General features: G+C 38.3%; 4 protein-coding genes across 4 annotated transcripts in view; 2 read left to right on the top strand and 2 right to left on the bottom strand.

The window, feature by feature from the left end:
* The window catches only part of LOC114146021 (uncharacterized), a 4,029-nt gene extending 2,972 nt beyond the window's left edge, over positions 1-1,057 (top strand). Inside the window, exon 1 of the mRNA XM_028019761.1 lies at positions 1-1,057. This exon is cut by the window's left edge and continues 2,972 nt beyond it. The gene's annotated coding sequence lies outside the window, so the exon portion shown is untranslated.
* The window catches only part of LOC114146019 (phospholipid scramblase family member 5), a 13,795-nt gene extending 9,824 nt beyond the window's left edge, over positions 1-3,971 (bottom strand). The window contains exons 1-2 of the mRNA XM_028019756.1: positions 3,698-3,971; positions 2,421-2,775 (exon numbers count right to left, since the gene is read on the bottom strand). Of these exons, the coding sequence (XP_027875557.1) occupies positions 2,421-2,766 (346 nt within the window). The 5' untranslated portion in view covers positions 2,767-2,775; positions 3,698-3,971. The remainder of the gene's footprint in view (positions 1-2,420; positions 2,776-3,697) is intronic.
* Positions 3,972-5,668: 1,697 nt separating this feature from the next.
* chrng (cholinergic receptor, nicotinic, gamma) lies at positions 5,669-11,515 on the bottom strand. Its single transcript, XM_028019755.1, has 12 exons — positions 11,232-11,515; positions 10,414-10,550; positions 10,277-10,321; positions 10,070-10,194; positions 9,394-9,549; positions 8,474-8,571; positions 8,155-8,355; positions 7,595-7,709; positions 7,385-7,499; positions 7,047-7,296; positions 6,266-6,399; positions 5,669-6,172 (listed from the first exon to the last, which is right to left on the bottom strand). The coding sequence occupies exons 1-12, from the start codon at positions 11,341-11,343 to the stop codon at positions 5,978-5,980; spliced, it is 1,683 nt and encodes a 560-aa protein (XP_027875556.1). The 5' UTR covers positions 11,344-11,515; the 3' UTR covers positions 5,669-5,977.
* A 1,395-nt stretch (positions 11,516-12,910) lies between these two features.
* On the top strand, positions 12,911-14,075 carry LOC114147097 (C-C motif chemokine 20-like). The gene is made up of 5 exons (XM_028021644.1): positions 12,911-13,027; positions 13,160-13,268; positions 13,382-13,456; positions 13,548-13,667; positions 13,750-14,075. Exons 1-5 carry the CDS (start codon positions 12,952-12,954, stop codon positions 13,865-13,867), a joined length of 498 nt encoding a protein of 165 aa, XP_027877445.1. The 5' UTR covers positions 12,911-12,951; the 3' UTR covers positions 13,868-14,075.
* The last annotated feature ends 1,368 nt before the right edge of the window (positions 14,076-15,443 follow it).

The following is a 15,443-nucleotide window of genomic DNA, read 5'->3' on the forward strand; positions in this document are numbered from 1 at the left end:
CAACCAGAGATCAACGTGCCTCTACTGTGGCTCATGTCCTGGTGACCGAGTGGTTTTCAAAGTTTGGTGTACCAGCCCGTGTTCACTCAGACCAGGGACGTAATTTTGAAAGTTCCCTCATCCAGCAGCTCTGTCAATTCTATGGCATCAAGAAGTCCAGGACCACACCGTACCACCCTGCTGGAAATGGACAATGTGAAAGGTTTAATCGTACGCTTCATAACTTGTTGCGTACCCTCCCCACCACCAGTAAAAGAGCCTGGACCTCTTATTTGCCACAAGTGATCTTTTGTTATAACACCACACCACATCAGAGCACTGGAGAAAGTCCCTTCTTCCTGATGTTTGGCCAACAACCTAGGCTTCCTTTAGACTTTCTGCTTGGCCATGTATCAGAACCAAGTGCTGGTGGTGTTGACAAGTGGGTTGCAGAGCACCAGACGCGCTTGCAACTGGCTTTTGAGGAAGCCAGGGAGAAGCTGAAGATTGCTGCAGATAGGAGAAAGAGAAATAATGACCAGCATGTTCAAGATTCTCCTCTGCACGAAGGCCAACTTGTCCTACTCCGAGACACCAGTCAACAAGGAAGACACAAGATTCAGGATCTGTGGCGCTCCAAGGTGTATAAGGTCCTAAAAGTACTAGGTGATACTGGAGCAGTTTACACTGTGGCTCCTGCAGATGAGTTGAACAAAACTAAAAGGGTCCACCGGTCTCTACTGAAGCCAGTTGTTTGCAGTGACATCCCAGCATCCCCTATTGGGGAACCACTGTTGACTGATTCATCCTCTGAGGATGAAACTGATCCTGATTTGTTTTTGAGGGTAAATGTCCACCAGTCACCGCCTTCTTTGCCAGCCAACCCACACCTGGTCAGAAACAACACGGTTCCTCTGTCTGCCGAGGTATATCCTCATGAAGCTCCTTCAACATCTGCATCTCAAGCTCCTAGTGTTGCCAGCTCAAGTAAAGATCAGGGCCTTCCAAGGGTAATGAGAAGAACTACACGCTCAACAGCAGGTCAGCACTCCAATGTCCACCATCTCCCAAGACCAATGGGATTAGTGCATGGGGCTGCACACTCTCCTGATCCACACTGTAATGCTGTTTCTGCACTGTTTAGACCTTGGTGCTAGTGTTTTTGGGGTCGTCGTCGGGGCGTCGATGCAAGTTGGGGGGGTAGATTGTAGCAGCATAAATGGTACGCTGCCACTTTAAGATCAATTTCAGCTGCTGCATATAAGCAGGTCTCTACCTGTCACAAGACTACTTGCGTCATGACGTCAACTCATTTTGCTTAGTTTGTTTGCTGAGCTGTGCTGGGTAAGCGTGGCTGTTTCTTTGTTTGTCAGCTTTTATCATAGCCATTAATGCAAGCTGGTTTGATTTGTTTAGCCTCCCTTGCTGTGCCTCCAACTCCTGGACCGATTTGTTCGGTTGTTTGTTTGCTGCCGGGAAGGTAAGCACTAGCATGGCTAGGTAACATCCGTCTCATGTAAACGAAGCCTTTATGTAGTGTTCTGTTACAGCTGCGCTCCATAAGTGACCTTGTGGATCTGTTTGTCTGGCCGTGTAGTAATTTACAGGTAAGCAGCTACCATAAGTCATAGTTTTTATCAGCAGTTGTATTAATAATCTACTTTATTTTTTAGCCTCCTGCTGAGTCCCTGACAACTATTAAATTTGGACGTACACTCGCTGCTGTTTTGCCTACGATGAATTGTTTTAAAAGATTTGTATGAACTTTCCCCCGCTGCCGGGAGCATTGATGGCACTACGACCGGGATAAAAAGCAATATTTTAGTGCTATTATATCACTGTTTTACTCGTATTGTTTCATATTTTGTCTTTCTTTTAGGGACTGAGGCTTCTGTGGTGGCGGTGGTGACCCCTGGTGGCGGTGTCTTGTCTTGTGTGTTTTGTGGAACACCCCTTTTTTTGTGTGTGTGTGTGTGTGTTTGCCGTGTCTTTGTAGTGTCCTGGGTGATCCCTTTTTCTTCACTGGATGTTGCCCCTTTCCTCACTACTCTCCCCCCACTGGTAAGCCTCAGTTTCCTTTGAAATGTAAACATTTTATAATCAACTTTATTAAAAATGCATTCACTGTTTTAACTATTCGATTTCAGGTTATTGTTAAATTAAACAACCTATTAAAGTTTAATAAATTTTTTGTAGAATTGTCTGAATCTTGTCTCATTTCCTGTAGAACGTACCTGTGTCCTTATTATTATTATTATTATTATTATTCTATTTTCCTGGAGTTATTCCAGGTGGCGTTGTCGGTTTCATAATAAAGAAAATCCACCCCCAGGTTGCCACATAATATATGAAATAGGTTGTATTTTTAAAAAAAAACAGGGACCTGATAAAGTGTTAAAATGGTTATTTTTTTCACCATGACTGTATTCACCCATACTCACCCCGCAGGTCGGGTCTCGCAGTGACATGTATCTGCCTGACTGTCTCTAACACGGACAAAAACTGTAGTCCTGCTTCATCGTTAAGGTCCTGCTCCACCTCCTCGGGCGTCTTCGGTGCTGGTGGCTGCATGCACATGTCCTGTATCCCACCATGAGGCCTGAGATCTGAACTGTGTTTTTCAAATTCCAAGTCAGGAGGCACTTGGTGAGACTTGGCGTCTTCCACTTGAGTCTGGCACTCACAGGAAGGCCCGCATCGATTCTTGAAAGCCCTGAAGATGTCCTGGATGTGCTTCTCTCGCTCAAGTGGACCAAAAGGAGGAGGCTGACAGGTCACTGCTGACATGATGTGCACCTGAACATTTCACACACAGCCAGTGTTCAATGTCTGCTTATCTCACATATGTAGGAAATGTGTACAAAAATATTTCCATAGCATAGAAAAGCAAATGTTTTTGTAAACGTTTTTATGTTAAGTTCAGTCAGACAAGACGGAGGGTTTGGTTTGAGCTTTGACTGGGTCATTTTAATGAAATAATGAACTTTAATATAAACCTTTCTATTGCAAATCTGGTTGTATATTTAAAGTTGCTGGAAAGTAAACTCAATAACCACAGCCTCAAGATTTTTGCAGCCTCTAATAGTTTTTTCTTTCAGGGTTATTACTTCTATTTATCTTATCACCAGCTTCCTTGACCCTTCAGAAGAGTGGCCTTCCTACGGCATCATGCTGCCGCCACCATGTTTGTTTGGAGATGATGTGTTCAGGGTGATGTGCAGTGTTAGTTTTCCACTGCACATACATTAAAATATGTTTGCAACAGAAAACATGTGAGTTTGAATGCAAAGTTCTGTTAGAAAAATAATCTCCAAACATTGGACTTTTTAAATTCCTATCCTGCTGTAAAAATGCAAAGACAACAAATGATTTATTATAGAAGGTCTTACCTTATTCAATATGACTACATGTTGGAGAAGAATTAGAAACTCTCTTTTCTGACTCAGTGTTTCTCACAAGTCTGCTCCCTGGTAGCAATATAAACATCAGTCTTGCCATAGAAGCCAGACTGTGGCTCTTTTTGTATTCACATCACACACTAGCACTGCTGTCTTACTCTGCGGCCCGTGGCAATACCAAACTAAAGTCCTGCTTAACGGTACACTCAACACGTAATTTGATCCCAAACAAGGTCACAAAGTTAAACATTGTAATCCTCTTCTAGTTCTATATCTCTGGTCAAGAGCAACAATAAGAAAAACATCTCATTCGTTCTTACCGATGTTGGTCACCCTTCATGCATCTGGTCAGCTAACTATGAGTTGGAAGCAACCAGGCAAACTTTAAATTTCAGGAGGAGTTTAGCGTCAACCTCATGACCACCTGTGTGTGTGTGACTATTCATGTAGCCAATGCCTTGCTTTGTGTGTGTGGATCTCTGGACGTCTCACTCCAACTCAGTCTCCCTGCCGACTTTCGTTTCCATCTCAACCAGCCGGATCCACCTTTTGTTGCTCTAGAAAAGCGCCACTCAGCCATGAAATTGAAGTCCGGCTCCCAGAGGTGGGTGGACGGTGCGGTGAGATTGTGTTTCAGGGGGAGGGCGGAGATGTTTCTGCTCTCTTGACCTTGAAGATGACGTTGGACATTGGATCGTAGTTGTGATGAACATTAAAAAAGAACACTATCAAATGCACAAAGTAGCAGCAATCTGAAAGCCATGCAGTTGTTTCGGAATGAAGCAGAAATTCGTTGCATTTGAACCTTAAGATGCTTTTTCCTGTAATCCTGACACAGTCAATGTGATCAACTAGAAGCAGTTTTTTAGACATGCCGTGCTATGAAAAAATGTTTGTCCTTTACAGATGACTTTTAAATTAGCTGTTTGTCATAGGTAAAAGTATCAGAGATCTAAAAAAAAATCTAAGAAACATACTACAGGTAAATAAGAAATGCATCAATCACAAGTTTATGTCTTGAAGAACAAAGTTGTACCAGACAAAAACATTACAACCTTATTATTTTTTACTGGTATGAAGTTCTTTTTCTGTAAAGGGATCCACAACTATCGATAAGTTAAAATACTTATAACAGCAATCGCTGTTAAAAACAAAACAAAACAAAACAAAATATTCAGCAATGGAATGTGCTGCCATGAATTTTATCTTGTTTCAGCAACTTATGGATTAAAAACCAGTATGATAAATAAAAAGTGAAAAAAGCTAAAATAGCATGCAGCAATAAGCTATATTATGCGAAAGATCATAGCAGAACTGTTTGATATGTGAAATGTGTAACATTTAAAATCATTTCTCCCACACAACATAATTAATGTCTGTTTTGCTCAGAAAAGTCCAGTTTATCGTTCACTGAAAGGGTGGAGGGGTTTCTTTGGTGGGTCCAGAATGGTGTTTCCAATCAACGTTTTGGGCAAACTAGTTTGAAAGTAGAAACCCTGTGTTGTGATTATGTTTAGTCCTCCTGAACATCACCAATCAACAGTTTGTATGAAAAATGTATTGCAGAAGGAAAATTTGTGAAAAGTGACATTTTAGGCTTATTTGTTAGTTTTTTAAAATTAAAAATATGTTTTAATTTTGGTTGTAACAATAAAATGATTAGAATTAGAATAAGAAACTGATATTTCATGTGCATTTATGAGTGTGCTTGATAAACAATAAATAAATGAAAAGGGCCACAGAGTGGTCGCCAGAACAGGTGGTGAGTGGAGTCTAATTACCCACACACACTCTGTGATGACTGACTGGGGTACATTAAGGTTACTGAGTATGTTAGGGCTTCTGTGCAAGTTACGGAAATACTCAACATAACATATGAATCCCAAGTCAACAAGGCTATAACTAAAGGCAGCTATGACACACATGAGAGGTGCTATACATAACTTGAAGCAGCATAGCAAAGATGTTGGTAATGTTAATGCAGGACATCAGCTGGTGTTGTTATGATTCCTAATATACATATAGCTCGGTGATCATATGTTTTCCTGCTTATAGATTACTTCTGATTTGTAAAAGAAATATAAAGGCACTGTACATGTATGCAACTTGAGCCAGGACAGCGTGTCTGCAGGTTAACAAGTCAGGGTTGGCTGCATGGAGATGCAGAGGAGCCTCATGCAACCCTGGAGCAGGACAGTGTGAGGTTGAACTGCTGCACTGCAGTCCTGCAAGGCCGCTGAAGCAGAAAGACTTCTGGTGATTATTATTAAAAAAAACTTTATTTATTTATTTGAATGTATTTTTATTTGTTTATTGCATATGAGCAATTAACAAGAACAGTGAAAGTCAACACACCTTACTTTCTCACAACCAGAAAATAATGAAACTTTGTGTAAGAAACTCCATATCAGGTTACAGGTTCTGCATTGTGTTCAGTAGCATACACTCAAGGATGCGGGCAGTGTAGCTCTCTCCTATGATCCTGGTGCAGCTTTCAGAGTTCAGTTCGCCCGACAGGTAGTGATGCTGGTTGTATTTCAAGTGAAAGGCCTGAGGTCTTCCTACTTCCTTAATCCTGGTTCAGTCCAGGAGATTTGCTCCTATTCTGTTACATCGGTGTGATTGTCTAATGGAGGAAGATACTCCTTTGGATCCCCACCAAACGGTTTGGAAGGAGGCTGGTTGAAGTGGCCCATTAGGAAGATGCCGGTCGTGCCGATGAAAAACACTAATGCCATGACAATAAAGCAGACCCTGTCGATGACCCGAGCGACCAGGAACCATTCTTCATTTTCCTAGGACAAAGTCAAATGTTAACTGTTAATTACTTCTCCCCACAATCAGCACACATGTGCTTCTTGGGAGTATTACACTTTGCAGGAGCTTACACTCTGGAAGCTGTTCTGCTGCCTTGCAGTCTCTGCTATGTGTTTGCAGGACTCCACACACTGCCTCAGCTCCGGAGAGGCCTGAGCCAGACTGACGCTAAGCTGCTCCGCTGTGCCTCCTGTCAGCCCACCGTCTGTGTAAAAGATGAACCAGTAATGTTACAGTTGCACTGCAAGACCAGTTGGGATCAAAAGTTTGCATTTGCAACATGATCATTCCTTTTACAGATTATGCAACATACAGTTTCGGTGAGTTTAAACATGTGAATTTGAAAAACAAGAATTTGCTGATCTCTTAGTTTTAAAATGGTGACAACCTAAATCACTTGCAAGTTTTTACAACTGTTTGAAATCTGCTTCCTCCAAATTTTTTAAATGTAAGCCTCTCCATATCAGATCTTTGAGCTGCTTGTATGTGTTTTTTTGTGCTGTAACATATGTTCACTTTAAAGCTGTGGTCAGTTAAAACCAAAGAGAAGTTTTAGCACTACTTATTAAATGATTGAAATATGTCTGTACAGAAATTTGTATTTATAATTTTGACGCCAGATTAAAGAAAAATGATGTTTAAAGAAATTCTAACTTTAAACATTAGTGAAGTTGTAATTTGTGTAAATATTTCAAACTAGAACTAGGATAGAAAAAAAATGGTTCAAATAAATCATAAAACCCTAAAATTATGATATTACCACCCACTAAAAGTGCAAACTTCTGATCAGAACTTTGCTTTCACTGTGTGACGGAAAGCACATTCAGAAAACCTGAAGATGTCGATGCTTACGAAGCTTTTCTAACACCGACTTCATTAATCCGTTCCTCTCTTTGAGTTTTTCAAACATCAGCTCAGATCGAGCCACTTTTACTAAATATTCCTCTGCTTTGGCGATGAGGGTAACGGAGCTGCGGCGCCGGCTGTGGATTCTGTCTTTGCCAAGAGTTTTTCCGTCAGTAGTTTCAGAGGCTCTTTCACAGTTTGGCGTCCAGGGCTTCATCCTCATCCTGAGCAGTTGAGGCAACACGTTCAGGAAGAGCTGAAGTCGAGAAGGAATTTCGGTGAATCTCTAAAGAAAAAGACACTTATTGGGGTTAAACAGTGTCTGATCTGGAAAAACGTTCTACCTTGCGAACTTTGTCTGTCATTTTGTGAGTGTTTGGGGTTCTTAAGGACACATTGAGGACAATCACGCAGTTTATTATTACAACGGTGGTCACTGACATCACAAACATCAAATATCTGCAGTGAAAGATTTTGGAAAAGAGATAAATCACAGTTTTAAGTATGCAAAAATGTAGCCAGAAAGGAACTATAAGTGAAAGATATGAACTTACTTTCCAATAAGAGGCACTGCTTTTGACGTCTCTGGTACTTTCTTAGCAATTAGAAAGAGATACACGGTTTGGCCCAGAAGAGAGTAAATAGCCATGTTGCACTTCTGGCCACCAGCTGTGAAAATTTTAATTGATATTCAATCAGAGTTTCAGCTGAAACCAGAATTATATATATTTTTTTTAATTTTCAATGTACAGAAACACACTTAAGCTTTTTTGTTCACCGTCTGACATCGGACTGAATTTTTTATTTTTTTTGTCTCGGGGCGGATATAATTAATAAACTATTTCTAATTTTTAAATCAAAATTTTGCACTACATGGGCTGAGAGAGTGCCATTATTCAGAGCCAATGTGGCCTTTGTCAATATGAACCAGAAGATCTTTATGTTGTTTTGCAGTAATTTCCGATGATATAATGAAACTAAGATTTCATAATGACCATAAAGCTTAAGAATACTGTCCTAACAGAGACAGTGTGCTAGTGGCAGCATCATGTTGTATGGCTGTATTGCTGGAATAATGGAAATATTAAGGTAATTTCTTTAAAAGGATAGAAACCTTTGGCGGGTAAAAAGTAAACCAGGAGGCCGAGGGAGGAGAAGAGAACGCAGGGAACAATAATGTTGATGATGTAGAAAACAGGTTTTCTCTGGATGATGAGGAAGAAAACAATCTGCTGGTACTCCAGGTCGTCTTTGGTATACTGAGTGTTGATTATCTTCTTGGCTGGTCTGTGTTTGATCGCCCACTCGCCATTCTCTAAAACCACAAGCGTCGACGATTTCAGTTTTCACCGGTAAAAACATCAGCTTCTAAATCTTAAACTGTTTTTTTTTTTTCACAGCTCTTCAAACGCTTGTTAAATGAGTTTCTGTACCTGTAAAAGCTTCTTTATCAATTTCCACCCACTCCAGTGTATAGTTATCTTTCTTCTTGAGCTTCAGTTCAATCTCACTGGCGCTGTAAGTCTGGGATCTGAATACAGAGAAGAAAAACATGGTCTGACTCCGTAGTGAGGAAAATTATAAATACTGTACATCTAAAAAAAAGTCCTGCTCCAGATAAGAAATTAATGACAAGTCTTCAGAAGTGAACAATTAATTATTTTATGCCTAAAGAGACTGGATTAGAAATGATTTGTTTCAGTGTTTTCATGTTTAAGCTGTCTTTTCAATGTTTTGCAATAGCTATAATGACTTCAGAATGATGCATTTTCTGTTTATTTCTTTGCTGGTGCTTTATCTTTATTTTACATTTTGTGCCTCTCATCCTATCACAACTTCGACTGAACTCCTGTAGTGTACTCAGAATTTCAATGTGCACTGCCTCCAGTTGGAGTGCATATAGTTCATTTAGTTTGTTTTATTGGACCCAACAAGCGTCTGACAAACATTAAATGTTTGAAAGAAGGCATGTGTGGCAGACAAGAAACAAGGTGAGTCAATCTCAGAAAAATGGAGCAGAAATGATGCAAGACAGACAATTAAAAAAATTAATGAAATTGTAATGGATAATCTGGAAGTAAATAATTATTAAATCAGGAGATATTCAAGGTGAGATCAGTGCAACAAACCAATTAACACCGATCATGACATCGCAACTGATTTTGTGCCACATATTGATATATAAACCCTAAAGAAATCCCAGAAAACAAATTGAACAGACTGACAATACTTTATTTTTTCAGATCAGCATGTTAGGACATTAACTAATTAACATTTTTTATATCCTGTTCACGTTTTTTTCTGAGGTTTTCTCTTTTTTTTCTATGTTTGATTATTGTCTGGGCGTACCTACCGGAAGACCATTGTGCAGTTTTGCCAGTCAAAGGGAAAATAGTTCACTGTGATGGCGCAGGCACTGCGATAGATGGCAGGAGGCAGCCAGTACACACAGCCGTCAGGGGATACCAGTGCGTTACAGTAATACGCTATCTCAAATTGTCCATCCACACTGGAGGACAGAAAGGAAGGCATAGATGAACCAGAGAAACACCCACAAATAAAATGTCATTCTACAACATTTGCACGCTTCTGGTATGAGTGACACCTAAATATTTAACCAAGTCCAACTTCTTATCAACTAAGTGACATTGTAATGCTATTTTAACTATGGGAGGAAAAGGAGCTGAGCAAACTTGTGGTGGATTGACCAAACAGCAAATTCTTCTTGAAAGGATTTAATTAATTCTTAATAAACTTAAAATGTTAATTGCCCAACTCTTTCAGCATTCACTGTGTAGTTAGATTTCATGTTAGCTTATATCTGGTTAGTTATTTATTAATTATATTAGTAAAATTCTTAAGAGCTTAATTATTAATTATTTTAGCGATGCAAAATAATCATTCAGTTTACAATCGACGATGTATAATGCAATATGTTTTAATTTTATATAGTTGAATTGGAATAGATCATTTAAGCAAAAAAAAAAAAAAAAATTGACTCACTCTTAAAGAAATGTTAGTTTACTTACTTGTTTTCTAATATGACATCGGGCAGCCAGATGTTTTTGGAGGGAACCCGTAGTTGAGATGTTATGTTCCCATATAAAGCTGATCTTGGTGGTTCATCCCACCTCAGTCTGTAGTCACACCAAACCTGCACACAGCAAGTCTGCTTGCTTCACATTTGAATTTCTAAACAATAGAAATGCCAGCAGTTTAACTGTATGTAAAGTTACCATTTCTATCCACACACTGGTTGTCAGAACTTCCTCTTTTTCATTCTTAGAGGAAGAGAGAACAAGTTTCAGTGTTAGATCATAAGCCTGCGCAGCAACTGGCTATACAGGCAGCCATCAGAGTGAGAACAGGTCACCAGAGAGATGAGGTTGGTGAGAGTCATCTTGATGGAGACTTGGGTGACATTTCCATTTTTCTCATTCGGTTGCACGTTCTTGTTGTAGCCCTTCATCAGATCTTTGAAAAGTTGTCCCTCAAGGTTGACCGCACATGCTTTCAATAAAGCACAAGAACACAGGAAAGCATCTGCTGTCTCATTGTACAATATTAATTGATTACAGTGAATTTCTTTTCGATATAAAACTGGAATTTACTGGAAAAATAATAGAATCCAACAGAATAAGATCCCTTAGAATAAAGGACAGCATTTGTTTTTTAACCACTTTAGCAGACAAACCCAAAGACATGGCAACAATCAAGCGACAAAGATGTTGAAACAGTTCATTCTATTAGCAGATCTAAGGTAATAAACATATTTGAATGTTTTTTTTAATTTAATATTTAAAATTATTAAAAAGAAGAACGTGTTTAGCAGATCGTTTTAGCACACAAAGCATTAGCACTGTCTGGTTGTCTGAAATCGAGACAACCAGTTGTTTTTCTTTTGTGTGTCTTTGTTAATGAAAAGGCAAAAATCACAACAAAATAATTTGTTGAATAATAATTATTCTTTCATTTTTATTAATGAAAGAATAAATAAAAATGTTTGGATTTATTTTTGCATACTTCTTACTAGATACCAAATACACTTTATATAAAAAAAATACTTTCTTAACTTCTTGAATTATTATTTTTCACATGTTAAAAGTAGAACATAAGCTGAATGTAACCCGAGTCATATTTATTAAATCACAATAATTTTGAACCATAAGAAGCTTTGCTGTGAATCCCTACCTGCAGCAGAAATCATAACAACTCTTAGAAAAAGTAGTGGAGAGCGTCCAGGTCCAGAATCCATGAGTGTGTTTCTGCAGCACCGTCTGAGAAAAGTTCCCCTCGTGTGCATGAACGCTACCAGGTGGAGTAGCTCTGCTTATGGATTAAAGGTCTGGTCTGTATAAGGAGGGGTTGATAGCAGAAGGATGGGGAAGCCGTTGCTGGTTAGGGTTAAATCTAAAATGTATTTCTGTCATGAGCAGCTGATACACATGCACACGCACACACACACACACAAGAGACATGACATGCTAACAGTTTGAGCAGAGCCTGTGTATGCCTCCAGTGTTGCGTTTATGCTCAGTGCACCTGTCCATTGTCATTCATCGGCTGGCACGAACAATGTTATATGGAGTCTGATGGCAAATTTAGCACACATGTGACCTACGATAGGCTTTTCATGCTTATAAAAAGTAAAAATCAGATTTTGTTGTGGTTAAAACAAAACTAGCATTTGAAAATATATATAAAGTTAGATTATCTGTGATGAAAAGTAAAAAAAAAACATGGTGGTCAAGAGAACAGGTGGTAAGTCCCATTCATTTGCAGCATACCACATGTGATGACTGACTGCAGTCTGCTGTGGGCACTTTGAGAGTGGGAGCAAAAATACTTCCTACAATAAGCCGCACTTCCCACTCACATCAACACACAAGCATCACGCAGTATCTGATCAATCAATTTCAGATTTGTGTACTCAAGTAAAAAAAAATTTTTTTTTTTTCAAAATCACATGTGACTGCATACAAAAACAATTCATTGCAATAGCAGCCACCCATCATAATTTAACAGTATTCCTATAGTAAAAACATTGATGGAAACTCTACCACTGGTTGCTTTAATGAAAATGGTGGTTTTACCAAGAATTAAGTGCTTATTCTACATAATCCCAAGCTAAATGTCATCTGACTTATTTGGATCTCTGGCCTCCTCCATCTCCAAATTTTGTTGACAAACCCCCAAGTATTAGCTTAAAAATGCTACAGAAGACACTCTTCCTTAAAGGAAACATTGTCTACAATGAGATGATAAAAATCTCATTGTAGACACTCTTTTCATTAAGGAGTTCATGCTGCTGACTGGTGGGGTTAGCCGGTTTGTGCGGGTCAGGCTAACGCAACCTGAGTGTCCAATGACTTATGAGCTGGGAGTTGTCTGAAAGTTTGGGTTAGTGTGGCTCCTCTAAGGTGGGGCAGCCGTGTGCTCTGAGGGGCTTGGTGGTGGCTCACATCCATTATTGAACATTCGCACACAGGTGTTTGGATTCAGGTGTTTACATATCCACTCTATCTAGGGCTGTGGTTGTCACTAAATACTGTACATCTTGTATTAATTGATACCATGTTCTTTTCAGTGACATTGTTATTGTTATATATGCACATGTTTGTCTCTAAGGTATCTTGGTATGTGCAGTTGTAGAAACAGACTTAAACTGTGTTTTATTGTAATGTCTTTATCTTTTTTCTTTTCATATTTGTCTCCCTCTTTTTTCACTTTTTACCCTTTGTATTCTTTGTATTCCATTGAATTTGAAATAAACCCAAAGCAATTTCTAGTATAAGGTATGTACATATAAATGGATATATAGGGCGGTTTGGTGATCAGTAGCTTTCAGTACTTAGAGAGAACAAGAAACAACATTTAGATCAGAGCAGCATCTGCTGGCGCAGTTGAAGCTATGGTGTCAATGAGAGTTACAGTGATGGCGGTGACACTTGTTACTCTTTGTGTCCTGGTTACAAACACACATGCAGGTAAGCATTTGCTTTCATATTTCTTCACTCTATCTTTTCTTCGTTTTATATTCTTGTTCTTGATTATAAACAAATGACAAACACGGAGACTTGCAATGTTATGCTTTACTCAACTTTAATATTTGATTATAGGTTATGTTTTTTGCTGTCGAAGATACTTGCCGGGAAGACTCCCATTTTCAGAGATAAAGGCATTCTCAGTGCAGAGGAAAACTCCCTTTTGTCCCATCAACGCCATCATGTAATTGATCATGTTTATGATAAAAACTTCACAATTCATACATTTTATTTCTATATTATACATAATACAACTATATTTAATGTTTTATTAACTAATATTCCTTTTTAATTGAGTTTCCACACAAGAAAAGACAAAAGATGTGTTGACCCCGAACTTGAATGGGTGAAGGACTACGTCAGCCAAATAGCGTGAGTAATTTTATTGGGAAAAAAATTTACAATTTTAAGACAAAAAACAAATAGATGTACTGTATATTTCTTCAAATTTCTTTCATTGTAGAACTTTGGCAAAGAAAATTCCAGTCCAGACTAAGAAAATTCCAGTCCAGATGGCAGGACTCCCACCAGATCACACTGCCACAGTCTCTGCCATTGCCACTGCCACAGAAAAGCAAAACCAGTCAGTAATTTTATTGAAAAAAAGCACAAATTTTAAGTCAAAAAAATTATTTCTTATATTCTTCAAACTGATTTCATTGTAGGTATGTAACAGAGAAAGTTCATCAGATGGCCAAACCCCAGCAAGAGAACAGCCTTCCCTCAGTCTCCGACAAAATCATCGAAGATGGGCCGCTACCCATGACATTGTGTAAATGGTAGAAAATTAAGTAACATTTATCTTTTCAAGACAAAATTGATATTGTATTTTATTTTTTTTCCTTTTTCCTTTCATATTCTCCCTTACAACTATATTCTTGTTGTAGAATATTAACATTACCACAAATAAAAAAAAAATTTATGCGTTTTTAAATGCACTTTTAAGGTTTTATTTCTGTATGCAGTACCCAGTGCAACCCAGCATTTCTTTTATAACTGTTGGATAAATTGTATTTTTAGTAATTATCAAATATTCGTTGTATCATGTAGCCTTGTAGTTACATTTAGATAATGTTTTATTATATGCTTTTTCTCTTTTTCTTCTATTCTAAGTAATGTTTCTGTGTGTTGAATAATTATGATTCCTTCCTGTGACCTCCTTGGGAAAGAGAGCAGGGAAGCCTTCCTGGGAGATAGCGGAGATAGCCAGCAATAAACTCTGCTCTTCTGTGTGATATACAACTTGTCCTACTCGACGCCGGCCTGTCTATTACTCGACTGGAGCAGAGAGATTTAGAGTGTAGATAACATGTGTCTAAATAGTAAATGTCATTAGCGCTGCAACTATGTGATGAATTGTTTTCCCCCTCCCTTTGAGAAGTTGCAAGCGCCCATGTACGAGGGTTTCTGAAAGAAATAAAAAGAGAGGAGCGGACAAATGTGTTTCAGAGCGTTTGGAGATTTGTAACTGTAAACACATCTCTGTCCGTTTTCCTCGCGAGAACAAAGAATTTAACTCTCTTGTCTTTCCTGTGTTTGTTTAATAGGTATTTAGACCTGACAATAACACACTCTCGGACCAAATAGTTGTACAGAAAAATAGAAGAGTAAAATATAAGAGTAGATTAAAAAAAGATACAAAATGGCTTTTGCTTAGTGTTTTCTTGCTTTTTATTATTTTATTATGTAAAAAATTATTCAATTGTGGAAAATAACCAAAATGTGAATAAAATGTATGAGAGTTATACATTCAAATTAATTTTTGTAAAATTACCTTTTGCTTCCTGTGCTACATAATGAAATAAATTTAATCGTTGCTGCTGCATCTTATAAAATAAACCCGTATATTTAACTGGTTAGCCTGCACAGCTACAGACTGGTTTTCAGATCAAAGTCACTCTAATGGAGTCAGGACAGCTTTTCTAAAGCAGAAGCACGACTGAGAAAATCACATAGGCAAGGTGAGAAAAGCCAATGAACATAAAGTACAAATATTTATATAATTACTAGTAACTTAAATAAGAAATAACTATGTATTTATCCAGGTGTTAAAGATAAGGATTGATCAATTTTATGGATGCAATATTAAAATGGTCACAAATATAAATATGAAATGCAATAGAGGGTGAGGTGAACTCAGTCTGAGGTTTTTATGTCTTATTTTAAGTTGGCCAAATATTAGGGGACCTACTTTGGGCTGCGGTTGCTACTAAATACATCTTATATCAGTTAGTGCCGTGTGGTTTTCAGTAACGTTCTTGTTATTAAATACGCATGTTTTTTGTCGTTGTGGTTTCTCAGTTGATATACGGGTGTGTATGTAGCAAGGTGAAGAAAAAAAATGAGTACAAGACCTCTG

This window comes from Xiphophorus couchianus, chromosome 6 (genome assembly GCF_001444195.1).
Source record: "Xiphophorus couchianus chromosome 6, X_couchianus-1.0, whole genome shotgun sequence".
Lineage (NCBI taxonomy): Eukaryota > Metazoa > Chordata > Actinopteri > Cyprinodontiformes > Poeciliidae > Xiphophorus > Xiphophorus couchianus.